General features: G+C 38.5%; 1 protein-coding gene across 4 annotated transcripts in view; it reads left to right on the forward strand.

Moving 5' to 3' along the window:
* mtcl1 (microtubule crosslinking factor 1) overlaps nt 1-18112 on the forward strand; it is a 92316-nt gene that overhangs the window by 35697 nt on the left and 38507 nt on the right. For all 4 annotated transcript variants that reach the window (XM_084411885.1, XM_084411886.1, XM_084411887.1 and 1 more), the window contains exons 4-5: nt 11693-11752; nt 12184-13593. In XM_084411885.1, coding sequence (XP_084268011.1) covers nt 11693-11752; nt 12184-13593 — 1470 coding nt within the window. The remainder of the gene's footprint in view (nt 1-11692; nt 11753-12183; nt 13594-18112) is intronic.

The following is an 18112-nucleotide window of genomic DNA, read 5'->3' on the forward strand; positions in this document are numbered from 1 at the left end:
ATGCCATGCAGTTGCAGAGCTGTTGTCTCAGTCACAATATTACAAATAAAGTTCAGAGAGCTTTTCGGAGAACAAAATCTCGTTGTGTTTGACGACAACCTTTTTTTCCATGACAAAGACGATGACGAGACCATGCCAGTGTCATTAAACGATATATCAACGTGTAATGAAATAAAAAACTTTAACAAATCTCTATTTGTTTTTGTCAACAACAAAAAAAGAGGAGACTAGAGAACAGACTGGTTTTAACAAGCTTTCTACAAGCTTTCATGCTTGCGGTTGCCAGATCCCCCAAACGGAGCTTTTCTCTTAAAAGGATGCATTTTAACATTGGGTTTGTTTGTCACGGTCCCAATCCAAGCGCATTTGTTCCAGCATTGGTCTGGTTTCACACTCACTTGATTCTATAAAAACATGGTGCATTTGCGTTCATCTTATGTCATCACAAACGTGATAGAAAACAAGGCACGGGTCACTATATTGTTTGTTTGTTTTTTATTCATTTTGTGCTAGAAATCAGGAATGATGAGAGAACATTGTGCTTGGTACATTTTTCCTGCCTCAAACTAGACTAAAATGCCCAGACATTTAGTCAACTAAAACTCGAATAACCAAAAACAGGACAAGGTTGACTAAATATGATTTAAAAAAAAAAAACTAAAAAGTACTTTTAACACAGGACTAAGTCTAAATTCAATTCACATTTATTTATTTGTATAGCTTTTCATAATACATATGGTTTCAAAGCAGCTTTACAGAAAATGCATGAGTCCACATTACATATGCATATGCACATATGTACATATGCAAAATCACAGTTAGCTGTAATAATGCATTAATTTAAACAATGTAATCATTTAAAAAAGCTCATTGAAGTAATGAATACTTGTTTGTTAACAAATGATTATGACATTTAGAAAAATTTAGCATTGGTGCATGTTTGAATAAAAATAAACACGAAAAACACGAACATCAGTTTCCACAAAATCACAGAAGTGGGAGTATTTGTAAAGTGTTGTAAAGCCACTAGTGAGTATAGGCGCTCGCTGTAAACGTCATAGTCCTGTTGTTGACTTCAGGAGACTGTGATTATTCAGGCCGTTGTCATAGGAACGCAGACAGTAGCTGTAAACAAACGTCTCCATCAGTCTTCACGACAAAGCCCTTGAGAGAAGTTTCATCGTATCTTTGCTTTTCTGGTCCTTAACAAGCCTTTAGCAGAGAGAGACATCGAACAGCACAGAGAGTGACCTTGTAGTATTATTAAAAAATGTGTTTGCACATGCTTATGTTATCTTCAGGTGCCAAGGTTACGTGAAATGTGAGGCTGGATGGTAAATATTGACCCTCCATTAGAGACCCGAGCAATTCATTAATGTTGACTGAAGCAGAACACTAGCAGCTAATGTTCAACTAACCGCAAGGACAGTGAGAGAGAGGACTATCTGTCTATCTATCTATCTATCTATCTATCTATCTATCTATCTATCTATCTATCTATCTATCTATCTATCTATCTATCTATCTATCTATCTATCTATCTATCTATCTCTCTATCTATCTATCTATCTATCGTTCTATCTATCGTTCTATCTATCTATCGTTCTATCTATCGTTCTATCTATCTATCTGTCTGTCTATCTATCTATCTATCTATCTATCTATCTATCTATCTATCTATCTATCTATCTATCTATCTATCTATCTATCTATCTATCGTTCTATCTATCTGTCTGTCTATCTATTGTTCTATCATTCTATCATTCTATCTATCTATCTATCTATCTATCTATCTATCTATCTATCTATCTATCTATCTATCTATCGTTCTATCTATATCTATCTATCTATCTATCTATCTATCTATCTATCTATATATCTATCGTTCTATCGTTCTGTCTATCTATCTATCTATCTATCTATCTATCTATCTATCTATCTATCTATCGTTCTATCTATCGTTCTATCTATCGTTCTATCTATCGTTCTATCTATCGTTCTATCTATCTGTCTGTCTATCTATTGTTCTATCTATCTATCTATCTATCTATCTATCTATCTATCTATCTATCTATCTATCTATCTATCTATCTATCTATCTATCTATCTGTCTGTCTGTCTGTCTGTCTGTCTATCTATCCATCTGTCCATCTATCTATCTATCTGTCTGTCTGCAAAGCATTGCAAAGTGTCCTTAAGGTCCTGAAAGGCACTATAAAACATTATTAAATGTAAAAATGCCTAATATATTTTATTATATTTTAATATGATCTACTCTAAGTATTTTGATGTGACAATGTCTTAATTTATTTCATTACATTATGAATTAGCTCACAGTGATGAGAACACTGACATAATTTTTATTTTTTTATTTTTTTTTTTTACTACTATGGTAATACTATACCATTTTTTCATTATTAAATACAGACTTTTGGACTCTACCATGATGTTTTACCACAGTATTCTTTGAAAGGTGAAAGGACCCTGCATTTTAAACATCATAGTATGTGAATTTGCTAATCAAACAACTTCACGGTATATTTTAAAATACCATGGTATTTTAAACCGATCCTCACAGTATTTTTGTAGTGAAGCAGATTCAGAGCAAGTCCAAAGATGCGTGTGTGTTGTGTCAGGCAGCAGATGTCCCGTGTTCTCCCGAGTGTGTGTGTGTGTGTGACTTTGGGTCGACCTCAGTTGTGTCTCGGCTCAGTCACAGCGCTGGACTGCAGCGTCAGTCAGGACAGATCAGCAGATATTAGATATCAGTCAACCTTGATAAGACTCAGTCAGTATACGCGAATATCCACATTATTCCTGTGATACAACTTCTGTTAAACTGTGAACAATCAGTGAAAAACTATAGCCATATGGATGCAATAATATATATATATTTTAAACTGTGCACAATGGCATTACATTATTCTACTCACCCTTCAACAATTGAACATTAAAAGGACATTTAAAAGTGTAAAAGCATCAACAAGGTACTTTCAACAGAAAGAGACGTGAGGATTTGGGGAGAATAATGAGAGATTCTTCTTGCATTCCGATGAATTATTAATGGCATATATCGTAAATTAATTCGGGAGAACAGACCACAAATGTGCAGCATATGTTGACCTTTTTCATAATATTACAGAGGAATGCAAAAGGAAAAAAAGAAAATAATCACGAGGAAAAGAAAGCAGCGACTGAAAAGAGCTCTTGCCATAGATATTCTTGTTATAACAAGTTAAAATACCAAGTGTTACGTTATTCTCATGTTATTCTTAAAGGGATACTCCACTTTTTTTGGAAATAGGCTCATTTTACAACTCCCCCAGAGTTAAACAGTTGAGTTTTACCGTTTTCGAATCCATTCAGCCGATCTCCGGGTCTGGGGGTCCCACTTTTAGCATAGCTTAGCATAATGAATTGAACCGGACAAGACCATTAGCATCTCTCTCAAAAAAATGAACAAAGAGTTTCGATATTTTTCCTATTTAAAACTTGACTCTTCTGTAGTTACACCGTGTACTAAGACCGACGGAAAATGAAAAGTTGTGATTTTCTAGGCTGATATGGCTAGGAACTATTCTCTCATTCCTGCGTAATAATCAAGAAACTTTGCTGCCGTACCATGGGTGAAGCAGGCGTCTTCACTAGCAATTATGTTAAGCTATGCTAAAAGTGGGACCCCCAGACCCGGAGATTGACTGAATGGATTCGAAAACGGTAAAACTCAACTGTTTAAAGGGATACTTCACCTCTGGGAAGATGAATGTGTATTTAAAATAGGTCATTTAAGTAGAAGAAATGTGAAGAAATTTTTGAATTTGGAGCTTTCTAGACTGAGAAAAGCCAGAAAATGTATTTTTGGCTTATGTGGATTAAAGACAACAACTCCCAGAATGCACTTGCTTCGCTGCCTTAGGAGGCCACGCCTACCGGTAAGAGTGCGCAGATGAAAACAACAAAGCTAGCCTACGTGATGAGTTTGCGAGGGATTTAGAGATCGTCCAAAATGTCCGGGATTCGGCTTTTGCGTTCTACAGTCGCCATTCATTCATCATGTTTACTGTGGCGAGCAGGACGAGGCTGACGGCCGCGGGAGAACAGCGCGAGGCCGGTGGCGTGATTACTGAGACGCGCCGGGTCTCTCATCTCTCACGGAGGAGCGGGAATTTTTCTTAGCAATGGTAAAACGCACATCAACCGATCACTTGTTTAGCGTTCATGTAAACACTACATTCAAATTCACCAATCGGAATGAATTCAGTTAGATCGAAAGGTGTGCATGTAAACAATGAATGGCGACCGCAGAAAGCAAAAGCTGAATCCCGGACATTTTGAACGATCTCGCCCGCCGGACAAGTCCGGGAAAAGGAGGATGGTTACTTACTCAGCTTTCTCCTACTATTCAGCTTTCTCCACAGAACAAGAGCTTGCTAGCTTAGCTTCCAAAGAAAGACGGCTGACACTGTGTACATTCTGTGAGTGAGATCCCACCCTGTATGGGCGGGCTGAAAACATGCGGAACAACGCCATCTACTGGCTGTAGTCTTTAGCCTCTGTCCAGAAAATCCTCCGATGACGCAAAATGACGATTTTTGCGTCATCGGAGGATTTTTTCCAGACAAAAAATACATAAATCTCTTGTCTCAGGGGGATATGAGGGTGGAAAGCACGGTAATTCGAAAATACTACAGGTTTTCTACTAATACAAAGCTTAATGCTAAATCCTGAAGTAACCCTTTAACTCTGGGGGAGTTGTAAAATGAGCCTATTTCCAAAAAAAGTGGAGTATCCCTTTAAATAAAACATGAAAGAAAACTGACAGCTCATTGAGTCAAACTGACGGATTGGCTTTATTTGTAGGGCAACCTTATGATTTGAAATGATTCGTTTCAGTCTTTTTGAATGGAAGTTCCCCAAACCGGAAGTGCCACCCATAATTCAAAACGCAGTAAACCCGTCAGGAATAAGGAGGATACAGCGAGATTTGTGCATACCTAAAAATCTAAAATAAAATGCATGGATGTTGTTTGCCAGAGGGGCTGGTCCGAGTATTTCAGAAACTGCTGATATCTGTGGGGTTTACAGAGAATGTCCTGAAAAACACTGGTGTTATTCCTGTCAGCTGAGAACAGAAACTGAGTCTACAGTTCACACGGGCTCGCCAAAACTGGACCATAGAAGATTGGAAAAACGTTGCTTGGTCTGATGAGTCTCGAATTCTGCTGTGACATTTGTGTGGTCAGAATTTGGCATAAACAGCAAGAAAGCATGGATCCATCCTGCCTTATGTCAACGGTTCAGTCTCCTGCTGGTTGTGTAATGATGTGTTCGATATTTTCTTTAGGCCTTTAGTACCAATTGAACATCGTTTAAACACCACAGCCTACCTGAGTAATGTTGGTGACCATGACCATCCCTTTATGACCACAGTGGACCATCTTCTGATGGCTACTTCCAGCAGGATAATGGGCCCTGTCACAAAGCTCATCTGAAACTGGTTTCTTGATCATGACAGTGAGTTCACTAAACTCAAACGGCCTCCACAGTCTCCAGATCTCAATCTAATAGAGCAGATTTGAGATGTGGAGGAACGGGAGATTCACATCATGGATGTGCAGCCGAAAAATCTGCAGAAACTGTGTGATGCGATCATGACTATATGGACCAAAATCTCCGAGGAATGTTTCCAGCACCTTGTTGAATCTCTGCCATCAAGAATTAAGGCAGTTCTGAAGGCAAAAAGGAGTCCAACTCGGTACTAGCAAGGTGTACCTAATAAAGTGGCCGGTGAGTGCGTGTGTGTGTGTGTATATATATAGAGATAGAGATAGATAGATAGATAGATAGATAGATAGATAGATAGATAGATAGATAGATAGATAGATAGATAGATAGATAGATAGATACACTCACTGGCCACTTTATTAGGTACACCTTGCTCGGTAAGGTGTACGTGTGTGTGTGTGTGTGTGTGTGTGTGTGTGTGTGTGTGTGTGTGTGTGTATGTATATATATATACATACATACTGTGTGTGTGTACTGTGTATGTATGTATATATATATATAAATATATATATATATATACACACACTCACCGGCCACTTTATTAGGTACACCTTGCTAGTACCGAGTTGGACTCCCTTTTGCCTTTAGAACTGCCTTAATTCTTGATGGCAGAGATATAAGATATATAAGGTATACAGGTATATATGTAGGTGTATATGTATATATATATATATATATATATATATATATATATTTAAGGTATATATTGTTGGCCCATATATATAGGGAAATGCACAGCATATAACAAAAATCTGACTGTTTGCTAAAAGAAAACTCATCCTGCTGATTTGAGTGGTAAATTGTGGCTATGTGCAGATTATTTTGGTGTAGGCTAATGAAGTGTTTTTCGAATGTGGAATAAAGAATGGCTGAATGTTTTCTGCTTCCTCCACAAAGACCTCCTGCTGGACGGCAGATGGAGACGAACCTCACCCAGAGTTTCAGAAAAACACTGATCCTGGACCTGTAGATACAACCTCAGCCTTTCTAAACCAGTTGACACATTCTGATCTGAGATTCTGGGACATTTTTTAGGGAGAGAGAATAACCTCTATCTGCAGCAAAGACAGATGACTGAAGCTTTGTGCTCATGCTGAATAGAGCGAGTGTTTCCGTTGTGTGTAATTTCATCACAAATGCTTTAACACAACTAAAAGTCCCTCGAAAACACATTCTAGCCTGCGTTCACCATCACGGAAATTATCAAACGTTTACATGGAAGAGAAAACACTTTTCTGTGGGTGTGACTGTAGGTTCAAATATTCTTTGTAAAGCTATTTTGGAACAATATTGCTTGTGAAAAGCGCTATACAAATGCATTTAATTGAATTTATACCATTTAAAACCCCTATTCACACCAAAAGTGAAACAAAAAGGCTAAAGAATTTATCATGAATTATCCATCAACTTGTTCATTTGAATATTTAGCAAAAAAAGAAAAAAAAAATCACTCCGGTACAGTGTTGGCGCTGTTAATTTTAATTTTTTTAATTCAAAATCTTGAAAAAAAACGCAGCACATGTTGCACACTAGAACAAACACTGCAGATCAGTTGATTTACACACTCTAAACACCTTAAACACATGATTTTCTACTTGTTTGCTACCTTTAAGTCATGTCTGTTTGGGTAGAATATAAAATCATTAATATATTAATGTATTCATTGTAATATATCTAAGCTGCTATAGTGACTGTTTCTGGAAACAGAAAAAAAAATCCCTTTTGTTTTGATCTGTTTCCGTCATCCTGATTTAGATGTGTGTGTGTGTGTGTGTGTGTGTGTGTGTGTGTGTGTGTGGGGTGGAGGTGGAATCGGAGGACGGGTGGTGATCTGATTTGGGACGAGGCCAGACAGCAGGATTAGTGGACTGTGATTATCTAAGCCTGAACGCACCACTGTTGTGAGCACTATCTGCCATGCCTATATCTGATTTTCTCTCCTTGTACTACTCAACCTTTTTCTCTTTTCACAAGAACATGCAATATTTGTGTTACTCAGAGTAGAGGTTGCTCTATACATACTCTACCGTTCAAAAGTTTGTGGTTGGTAAGATTTTATATTATATTAAATATAGTCTCATCTGCTCAACAGGGCGACATTTATTGGATCAAATATACTAACAGTACTATTGTGAAATATTATTATAATTTTTAAAGCAACCGTTTTCTATTTGATTATAGTAAAATGTAATTTATTCCAGTGATCAAAGCTGAATTTTTCTCCAGTCTTCAGTGTCACATGATCCTTCAGAAATCACTCTAATATGATGATTTGCCGCTCAAGATCAACATTTCTGATTATTATCAATGTTGAAAAAAGTTGTGCTTCATATTTTTCTGAAAATAAATATTATCAGGATTTTTTGATGAACAGAAAGTTCAAAAGAACAGCATTTATTTAAAATAAAAAAATTGTAACATTATAAATGTCTTTACTGTCACTTGTGATCAATTTAATGCATCCTTGTTGAAAAAAAGTTTGTATTTCTAAAAAATAAAATAAAATAAAAAACATCTTACTGACCCCAAACTTTTGACCAGTAGTATATAAGGACACTTTTAATTATCAATCTTTGTTTCTTAAATGTCTAATTTTATTGTTAAATAAAAATTAGCACACGTTAATCAATTCCTTTAAAATGAATGTGGATAGCAGCTCAGATCATTTGATCTGGGGGAAATTTAATGAGAAATGTCGGCAACACTTTATTTTACAGTGTCCTTGTTACATATGTTACATATACTTACAATAGTAATAACAGTAAATTATGCATAATTACATGCAACTAACCCTCAACCAAACCCTAATCCTACCCTAACCCTATAGTAAGTGCATGTAGTTGCTTAATATTACTCAGTACTTAAATATATAGTTACACTGTAACAATGACACCTTAAAATAAAGTGTAACCGAAATGTCCATATTGACGTAATTACAGAATTCAGTAAAAATCTAGATTTTTCTCTATAAAATCGTATTACTAAAGGAGACACAGTTGAGATATTTTTCGTCAGTTTGCAGTAGCACCGTATTGCATCTCCAGCGTGTGCTGAAGTTCAGCATTATCACTAAGCTATACACCCGTTACATTACATAAGTCTTAACAAAACACATGCACGCAGGCTGCAGAGTACAGGCGTGTTGTGATGCCTTTCCAAAATAGATAATCGTACAAATATAAGACACCAGAATATCATATTCTTGTCCCACGTTTGAATTGTGAATAGTTGCCATGTGTTCCTCTAGAGCAGATGCGTGGCATTATCGTTGCAGATGTTTTGTAACTGTATTTGTGTTTGCATGCTAGCGAGGGCTGGAGAGAATTAGACAGAGTATTTTGCGCAATAATGCATTATTACATTTGTGTAACATGATCAGTGTGTGTGCATTACTTATGCTTAGACGTTGCAGTCTCTCTGGAAATTACTAAAGTCATTGCCACAATGCTGGTGTGTCCTGGTTGGTTTCCAAGGCACTGCAAATGTAGTTTTTAGCATGTTTGGCAGTTGTGCAGTTGCTAGAGTGTTCTAGAGATTTCAGTGCATTCAAGAGGCCCTATCTTACACCCGGCGCAATACAGCGGCAAGCGCGACGCAAGTGTTTTGCTAGTTTCAGCCCGACGCAGTTATCATTTTCACGTCCTGCACCACGTTGTTTAAATAGCAAATGCATTTGCACCCATTTGTGCGCCCATGGGCTGCTGGTCTGAAAACGAGGTGTGTTCTGAGCCATTGACCAACTGAACCCTGCTCTAAAGTCAATGGCGCAATATATATATTTTTGTTATTTAAAGAAAGTGTTAGTAATGTGCGCCTATAGGCGGGTCCACAACGTGCGTACACTCTGCTTATTAAACACACAGGGACGCACAGCAGCACACAAACATGCCAAATATTTAAAATAAAAGGATTTCAATGTAAAAGATTATTATTGTGTACATAAAGATATGGTGAATCCGGCTTGTCCCGTAGATGTTCTGCTTGCGCACTTTTACCTCGCGCACGAGCAGATCCGTTTGCGCTCTGGAGACGCGTTCGGTCTTTCCACTATCAAATTCCGTCATGTAAATAGCGAATCCGCCATGGCACGTATGCAACTGGCATTTAAAGGGAATGGGAGATGAGACTCTGATTGGTTTAACCCACGTAAATCCCAAAACACACCCATTACTCATTAAGAGAATAGAGACAACCCTTTTAGACCATGCGCCGGGAGCGCCAACCATTTTTCCCGTCGTTAAACTAGCAAAAGTGGATTCGGACACGCCCTAAGTGAACTCGCTTTAGACCATGCGCTTAGATCGTTAAAATAGGGCCCAAGGTATTCAAACGTATAAAACTCAATGCAAGTCGCTTTGGATAAAAGCATCCACCAATTGAAAATGCAAGTGTAAATATACAGCTCTTGTCAACAAGACACATGATTTGAGGAATCATTCATGTCTGGTCCATGAGTTGCACACTAAAGTTCAATAGTTTGTCTGAGGAGTAATAGTAGTAATAGTGATTCTTGACTTATGTTTGTGTGGCAGCTAGTGGTGATGACTTCATTGGAGGGTGTCTGAACGTGAATGGGGGAATTGTGAACCGTAAATTGTAACCATATTGCAGCCCACATAAAAATCACCTCATCATCTCATCTCCTCCTTTGTTTTGGAGTTGTATCTAGGTTTTCTCTCACTCTGTTGCTGTGTTCACTCTGTTGCCTGTACCCATCTCACACTTTCCATCTGTCTGGCCATAAATGATTCAAGCTAACGCAGCCATCAGCAGCAGCTATTTAAGTTCGGCGTATGACTCAAGATAGACCAGCTGTAAGCAGGGCAAAGTTTACCTAGTACTTACATTTTTGATTTAAGTAAGAGATCACGTGCGGGTCAGCCAATGATTATAGCAACATAATTGGATGTGTTTATTATTTCTCTGTTAGCTTAGCTACCTACACATTTACTGACTAACTTGCTCAGTACGATTCTCTTGAAACTGTTGCTCTGCCGTGACAGTAGTTGATCTGAAGGAGAGATGATCGAGACGGTTCATGCTAATGTGTGCGCCTCTCATGGCAACACTGAGAAGCAACTCATGTGGTTCATTCGGAAAATATATTAAACTTCATTTGGTTACACTTTATTTTACAGTGTCCTTGTTACATATGTTACATACTTACCATAGTAATAACAGTAAATTATTCACAATTACATGCAACTAACCCTCAACCAAACCCTAATCCTACCTTAAATCTATAGTAAGTACATGTAGTTCATTAATATTACTCAGTACTTAAATGCATAATTACACTGTAACAATGACACCTTAAAATAAAGTGTAACCCTTTATTTTAAGGTGTCATTGTTACAGTGTAATTATGCATTTAAGTACTGAGTAATATTAAGCAACTACATGTACTCACTATAGGGTTAGTTTAGGATTAGGGTTTGGTTGAGGGTTAGTTGCATGTAATTGTGAATAATTTACTGTTATTTACTGAATTCGGCTTTGAACGCAGCTGAGTTTCATTCAAAGGTCTGCCATAAGCACCTGTAATTCACTTAATAATAATAATTAAGCTTGATATGATATTCAAAATTGATGGTGTGATCAAATTGGATGCCGAAATGCTTTAAAATGAATCATTTATTTACAAAAGCTTCTGTCTGCCCCAGTTGTTCATGAAGGTTACCAGTCCTGGTAACTAGGGTTGGGAATTAGAAATTGCAGTGATATTTTTCATTTGATTACAATTTCTGCACCTGAACTTTGTTCAGTTGTATTGATTTGTGCAATACTAATTCGTTTATTCGTTCTTATTTTATTACTGTTAACTTGTCTTTAATAATGTTTGATATTAATATTAGTTAGTCCAGTTGTTTTTGCTGTGGTATTTTTGTTAAAACCATAGGAAAATGTTAGTGTTCTTTAAGCTGCTGATTTTTCATAAAAATCAGCTGCAACAAAATGTTTTGCCAAAAGACACAGAATAAATATGTTTGATATAAATGTTTGACTAAATATTTATTACTTGATTGGAATAAATCGAAACTGGCCAATCCAACCCTACTGGTAACTGAAATGAAGATGCACATTTTGTCAATCTACGTTGTCTAACTTTGCTCTTGTTGTCTTTCAGACTGCTCTGCGGAGGAGAGGCAGTAGAGAAACTTTCAAAGATAAGAAGTCTTTAACTCAGGTGTGTACAAACAAACACAGAGATCAATTCACAGACCTTATACAGAACACAAATCTAAACTTAAAACAAAAAAACAGCCCAATAAACTCTGAAACATTTTTATTGAACATATTTTGCACCTTAAAAACCATTTATTTAGATGTTTTTATTTATGTATCCATTTGATTTATTCACTAAAGCACAATTTGTACCTGTTTATTGCTACTATAAGATCCATATTTTCATTCAATGTATCAAAAATTGTTCAAACTAATTGTTTTTGTTCATTGAAATGAAGCTGAAATGAAATAATATTAGATGGAAAAACTTAAAAATTGAAATAAAATAAGTTTGTTGATTTACTAAATTACTAAAACTGAATTAAAGTTAAATAGTTAAGTTTCGAAATGATTGGTATTGCCTTGTACATTCACATATTTCTTACTTTTCAGGAGGACAGTGCAGATCTGCGCTGTCAGCTACAGTTTGCCAAGGAGGAATCGGCCCTTATGCGTAAAAAGATGGCAAAAATTGGCCGTGAGAAGGATGAACTGGAACAGGAATTGCAGAAGTATAAATCAGTATACGGCGATGTGGACAGCCCTTTGCCCCTGGCGGAGGTGACCGGTGGAGGACCTCACACCACCCGGGAAGCCGAGTTACGGTTACGGCTCAAACTGGTTGAAGAGGAAGCCAACATCCTGGGGAGGAAGATTGTCGAGCTGGAGGTTGAGAACCGTGGCCTCAGGGCGGAAAACGAAGACCTACGCTGCCAATATGAGAGGGATTGCTTTGGGCGCGAACCCTTCTCAAGTGTTCCTACCTCACCGTATGGCGGCGATGCCCTGGAATCTGCAAGCGAATTGCGACGGCACTTGCAGTTTGTTGAAGAGGAGGCAGAGCTGCTGCGTCGCTCCATTTCTGAGATTGAGGACCACAACAAACAACTGACATCCGAGCTCAACCGCTTCAAATTCGGGCCTAGCCAAGCCGACCGGGAGTCCGAAGGAGCTGAGGGTGGAAGTGCTGGTGCGATCAAACCTGGTAACGGAGGAGGTAATGGTTTTTCGGGAGCAGGGAGTGGCGCCACACTCCAGGAGGAGCTGAAAGCCGCAAGACTCCAGGTCAACGAGCTAAGCGGGAAGGTTATGAAGCTTCAGTACGAGAACCGGGTGCTAATCTCGAATATGCAGCGCTGTGACCTGGCAGCACACTTGGGAATACGCACCAGTAGCCCTGATGTGGATAGTGATCCCGGGCGAAGGGAAACGGATGAGGACGAGACTGCCAGGCTTCTGCTGCTCCACCCTAAACGTGAGGGTCCTGTTGGCGGGGAGAGCGACTCTGATGACTTGTTTGAGAAGACGGCCACCTCTGGATTCGCCAGTGGCGAGAAACCCTCAGATACTGGTGAGCTGGGAGTGGCCGAGTTGGCCCAGCGGAGACGGGAAGACCGAGAGACGCTCAACAACGTCAGGCGCGAAGCTGAACGGCTTGGAAAAACAGTGGACCGGCTCATCACGGATACGGACAGTCTGATCCGCGAAGGTCATCTGGTTGTCCTCGGAGGGGATCTTCTTGTGGAGGGTTCAGAGTTCAGGGGCGATGGAGACTCTGCCGAATCGAAACCCGACTCTCAGGTGCTGGATTCGGTCAACACCCGCATGAGGGCTTTCCGTACAGAACTCCAGCAATTCATGGACAAAGTGGACCACCTAGGGGAGGGTCTACGGGATCGTGTCGATGACCTTTCCCCCATGCCCAACCTCACTGAATCTAGCAGCTTCCTTTCCACCGTTACCTCCATGTCAAGAGACTCGCCCATCGGCACACTGGGAAGGGATCTGGTGACCGACTTCCAGGTAGGATATGTGTAACCCGACCCTTCATCTTTTTTCAGTGTTTGCAATCACATGACATGGCGACTTCCTTTTTCCTTTGCTGCTTCCTCATTTGAAAGTCCCTTTTTGAGAATGCATACACCTTTATATTGATTCTGCATCTTCATGTCCATATACTGCCAGTCTTGAAAGTCCTGAATGCACCACAAAGGAAGCTATTCAACTAACTTTGGCTGGCATGATTTGTCAACTCAATATATATGTAAGGCAAAAAGACATGTTAAGGGATAGTGAAAATTCTGTCATCATTTACGCCTCATAATTTTCTTCGTTCTGCAAAACACTCAAGGTGATATTTTAAGAATGTTTCTGCTGTTTTTGTCCATATTATGAAAGTCAATAGGACCGACATTTTTCAAGCTCTAAAAAAGACGTAAAGGTAGTGTCCAAATTAATTCACATATTGCGACTGGTGTATTCTAACTCCTATGATTTGTGGTTTGTGTCACTGTATTTGATGTAGTCTATATATGCATGAGTTGAACCAATGTTTTAAAGTCAACAAAGGCATATTTTTATCATGCAAAGTGATAGCAGTTGAGTCATATAGACACCTATACAGCTTGAAAGTTTTAAAAGTTGCATTGACTAAAAAAAATCTTAAAATATCATCGACTGTGTTGTTCAGAAGAAAGAAAATTCTACAATTTTGGAACGACATGAGGGTGCGTAAATAATGATGGATGACCTATTCCTTTATAACTCTATAAGTCATGCTCTGGATGCATCAATTGAATGTAGACAGTAAGAATACATTTCCTTCACTGGTAACACTACTACCTATTGCTAAAGTTTGATTTCATCAAGCCACGACTGCAGGCATCCATGCAAAACCCTAAATAAGTTGTCTCTGTTCTCTTACCCATGACAAAACTCATCAGGGGAAATGGAAAGACTTGCTTGATGTGTGGAGCTGTAGGCAGAGTATTTGACTTGTAAAGCTGGTTATCCAGTTGCCTTGTTTTACATCAGTGATACGTCTGATCATTTGTTACAAGTTATGTGTGAAAAAGATCCATGTGAAAGATTAATGGGAGTTTTGTGAGAAGAGTAATGTTCTGATAGACCTGCTCTGAGATTAATGAGACGGCAAAACAACAGGAGACACAAAAGAAGACAGAGTTGGTGAGATGTTTGTGACGGGTGCTTGCTTTTTTAAATTCACTTTTAGATTAATAACCTCAGCATAACATACATCTTAAATGTAGGCAGGTGAATAGGGGTGTAACGGTTCTCGGTATAAAAATCGAACCGTACCGTTCTGCACACACTTGCACTGCGGTTAATCTCAAATCTGACGACGCATATATATATGGAAGCTTGTTTCCGCCACAGAATAAAACATTTTAAAAGATAATCGCGACTTTTTATCTCACAATTGCGAGATATAAAGTCAGAATTGCGTGAAATAAAGTCGCAATTGCGTGTCAGTGTTTTTTTCCTCGCAATTGAGACTTTATATCACGCAATTCTGACTTTATAACACATAATTGCGAGTTTATATCTCACAATTCTGACATCTTTTCTCAGAATTGTGAGATATAAACTCACAATTGTGAGACTTTTTTTTTGTTTGTTTTTTTTACCTCAGAATAGTTTATATCTCACAATTCTGACTTTATAACACGCAATTGCGACTTTATATCATGCAATTCTTACTTTATATCTCCCAATTGCGACTTTATTTCTCAGAATTGCGACTTTATATCTCGCAATTGTGACTTTATTTCTCAGAATTGCGTCTTTATATCTCGCAATTGTGAGAAAAAAAGTCAGAATTGTGAGATAAAAAGTCGCAATTATTATTATTTATTTATTATTCAGTGGCGGAAACAAGCTTCCATATATATAAAATGTATTGTTGACAATAACAATGCGTAAAAAAGACAGATAGAGTTCGGCTAATGTATGTTTCTGTCAATGGATACACATTTGGCTTCCCAATACGTTACAACAGCGATGATCAAACGTGGACAAAACAGTCACTCTGTGTAAACTTTGTTCGTATGCTCGAATGTGACCAGTCATTTACGCCGTCATCACCCGGGTGTTGATCGCGCACGAGCGCTGGCGTGACCTGAACAGCACACGTTGCTATCTGTGTTTAAACTAAACGCACTTGATTTTAAGCCTTGCCAATTTAAACAATCAAGAGCGAGAATACAAAAATGGGAACTTGAGCGTGCTGTGAGAAGATTTGTATGTGCGCATCGTGGAAACGGAAAGCCGTGTCTCGGACAACGCGCAAATATTGAGTTCTCTTTCAAGTCTTGCGCTTGAACGGACAAATTCACACAAAAATTAAGTCAACATGTCCGTCTTGGTGAGCATCCTAGCAAACATAATCTGTTATGTCTTAAGTGAACATAAGCAGTCGAGAAAGACAAAGCATGTGTACTGAATCAGTGCATTGTCTTAAAGTGACAGCAGCCTAATATTCCTGCTGTCTGTTTTTAACGTTAATCAAACAACAAAAGACAAGGAAATCACTCACTGCTCTTGACTGAATGACTTTTGCAACTTTAATAAGGATTCATCTTTAATTTATACAGTGAAATATGCAATGTTATTTTACATTTGATTAATTTATTCAATTTCTGTACCGGAAAACTACTGCTAGATACCTGAAAAACCTGAAAAGCACTGGTTATACCATTTGCATCTTTGCTCTTTTGCCTTTATTTGTGCTGTTGCTTGAAGTTAAACTGTTTGTTCTTATTTTCTTTATTTTTAATGAATTTTCAAACCGTACCGAAACCCCGACCCTAAAACCGTGATGCATACAGAACCGTGAACCGTTACACCCCTACAGTTGAACAGGTCTGCCAGACGTCCAGAACAACACTCGTTCACCAGCATTGACACTTTATTACCTGTGCTACTTTTATGTAAATTAGTTGTCTGCGTGCATGGACTATCCAGATGACCTGATGTATTTGTCAAAATGTGCAATGGGGAACACTGCGTGGAATAATCTATCCCACAATGCAATGCACATTTCCTTTACCCACACATGACTGAGTGCCACCCGGCTCAGCCAAGATACCCTTACCTCTCCTTTCCTAGCAGTAACCACCATGAACTCCTGCATCTGTTCCTTCCCTCTCTTCATTCCCACAATCACATTTTGCGGGGTCCAAAATTGACTGTGCCAATAGCAGGAGAACTGATTCTGCTTTTTTCATGCATATTTATTTGTCACAAATAGCTTAAGTCATTGTGTGATTTCCGAGGGCGTTTTAACTCCTACGGTGGCCGTATTGTTCCCAGATTAACATGGCTTCCAGTTCGACTACTATTCCTGCCAAACTTCCATGGTTGCAGTTAGTGTTACTACAGTAAATCCATGGTGAATGTTGCTGATCTGTGGACACTGGATAGTTCATTCATGGCACAATGTTTCTTCCTGGTTTCCACGCGCTGTTTGATCCGTTAATAACAGAGAAATGTGAATGTTTCTCACTAGATCTCGCAGCGATGTTATTACTTCTGTGGCGAATTCAAATGCTTTCTTTACTGGATCATTAGCGCTGTGTAGCCTAGTAACAGTGTCGCATGATCACGATCGGCTCGCGCTGCTTTGGCCCAAACTGATAAACGATCCTTCAACCACACAATAACGAGCAGTTTCGTTCCGCTTGCATTACGTTTGCCATTTGATGTTGGGCAATGTTGTGGTCGCGCCGGCGTCTCTTACATTATGAGCGCGCTTGCCACGCGCAACGCGCCTACATTTGAAATAACAAAATTTTTATAAATATAAACAATATATCGATATATACGATATGTCAAAATCCATATCGTGTTTAAAAAATATCTCAATATATTTTAAATATCGAGATATCGCCCACCCCTACTAAGAATCAACTTAAAAAGTTACACAGTGTAGCTTTAAAGCCAATAAATATTGTATCATTTTCTTCTGCTAAGACGCTTCAGATGCGCGCTGTTCACCATGATGGCTTTGAATTTCTTGAAATATTGATTGGGAACATTATAATTCTGTGCTCAGGACATGACTTTTAATGATGAGACTTTTGTTTTTGTAATCAGGCTCTCAAAAATGACACAAAAATTTGGATTTAGATTTATCGGCCAATATATCGGTTATCGGCTTTCAGATATAAAGAATTATCGGTTATCGGTATCGGCCAAAATTACATCCCTAATTAAATCTTATTTTTATTTGTATTTATTGGCACTTGTCAATTTTGGGCCCTGTTGATGTGGCATGATGCATACTAACATCAGTTAAAATGGCAGTAAAACATGTGTTTCGATCACCTGGGGTACTGGTCTTGAGCAAATCTAAGTTTTCTTATTTGCACAGTTAATGCTGATGCAACATATGTGGAGCATGCAGCCATAAATATAAGATATGGCAGATAAGAAGTGCTTACACTGCGTTTTTTGTTTTGTTTTTTTGTTTTGGGAATAACCTCCAGAGGCTCCGTATGAATTGTAAACCTGAATACACTGA

This window comes from Rutilus rutilus (genome assembly GCF_951802725.1).
Source record: "Rutilus rutilus genome assembly, chromosome: 6".
Classification (NCBI taxonomy): Eukaryota; Metazoa; Chordata; class Actinopteri; order Cypriniformes; family Leuciscidae; genus Rutilus; species Rutilus rutilus.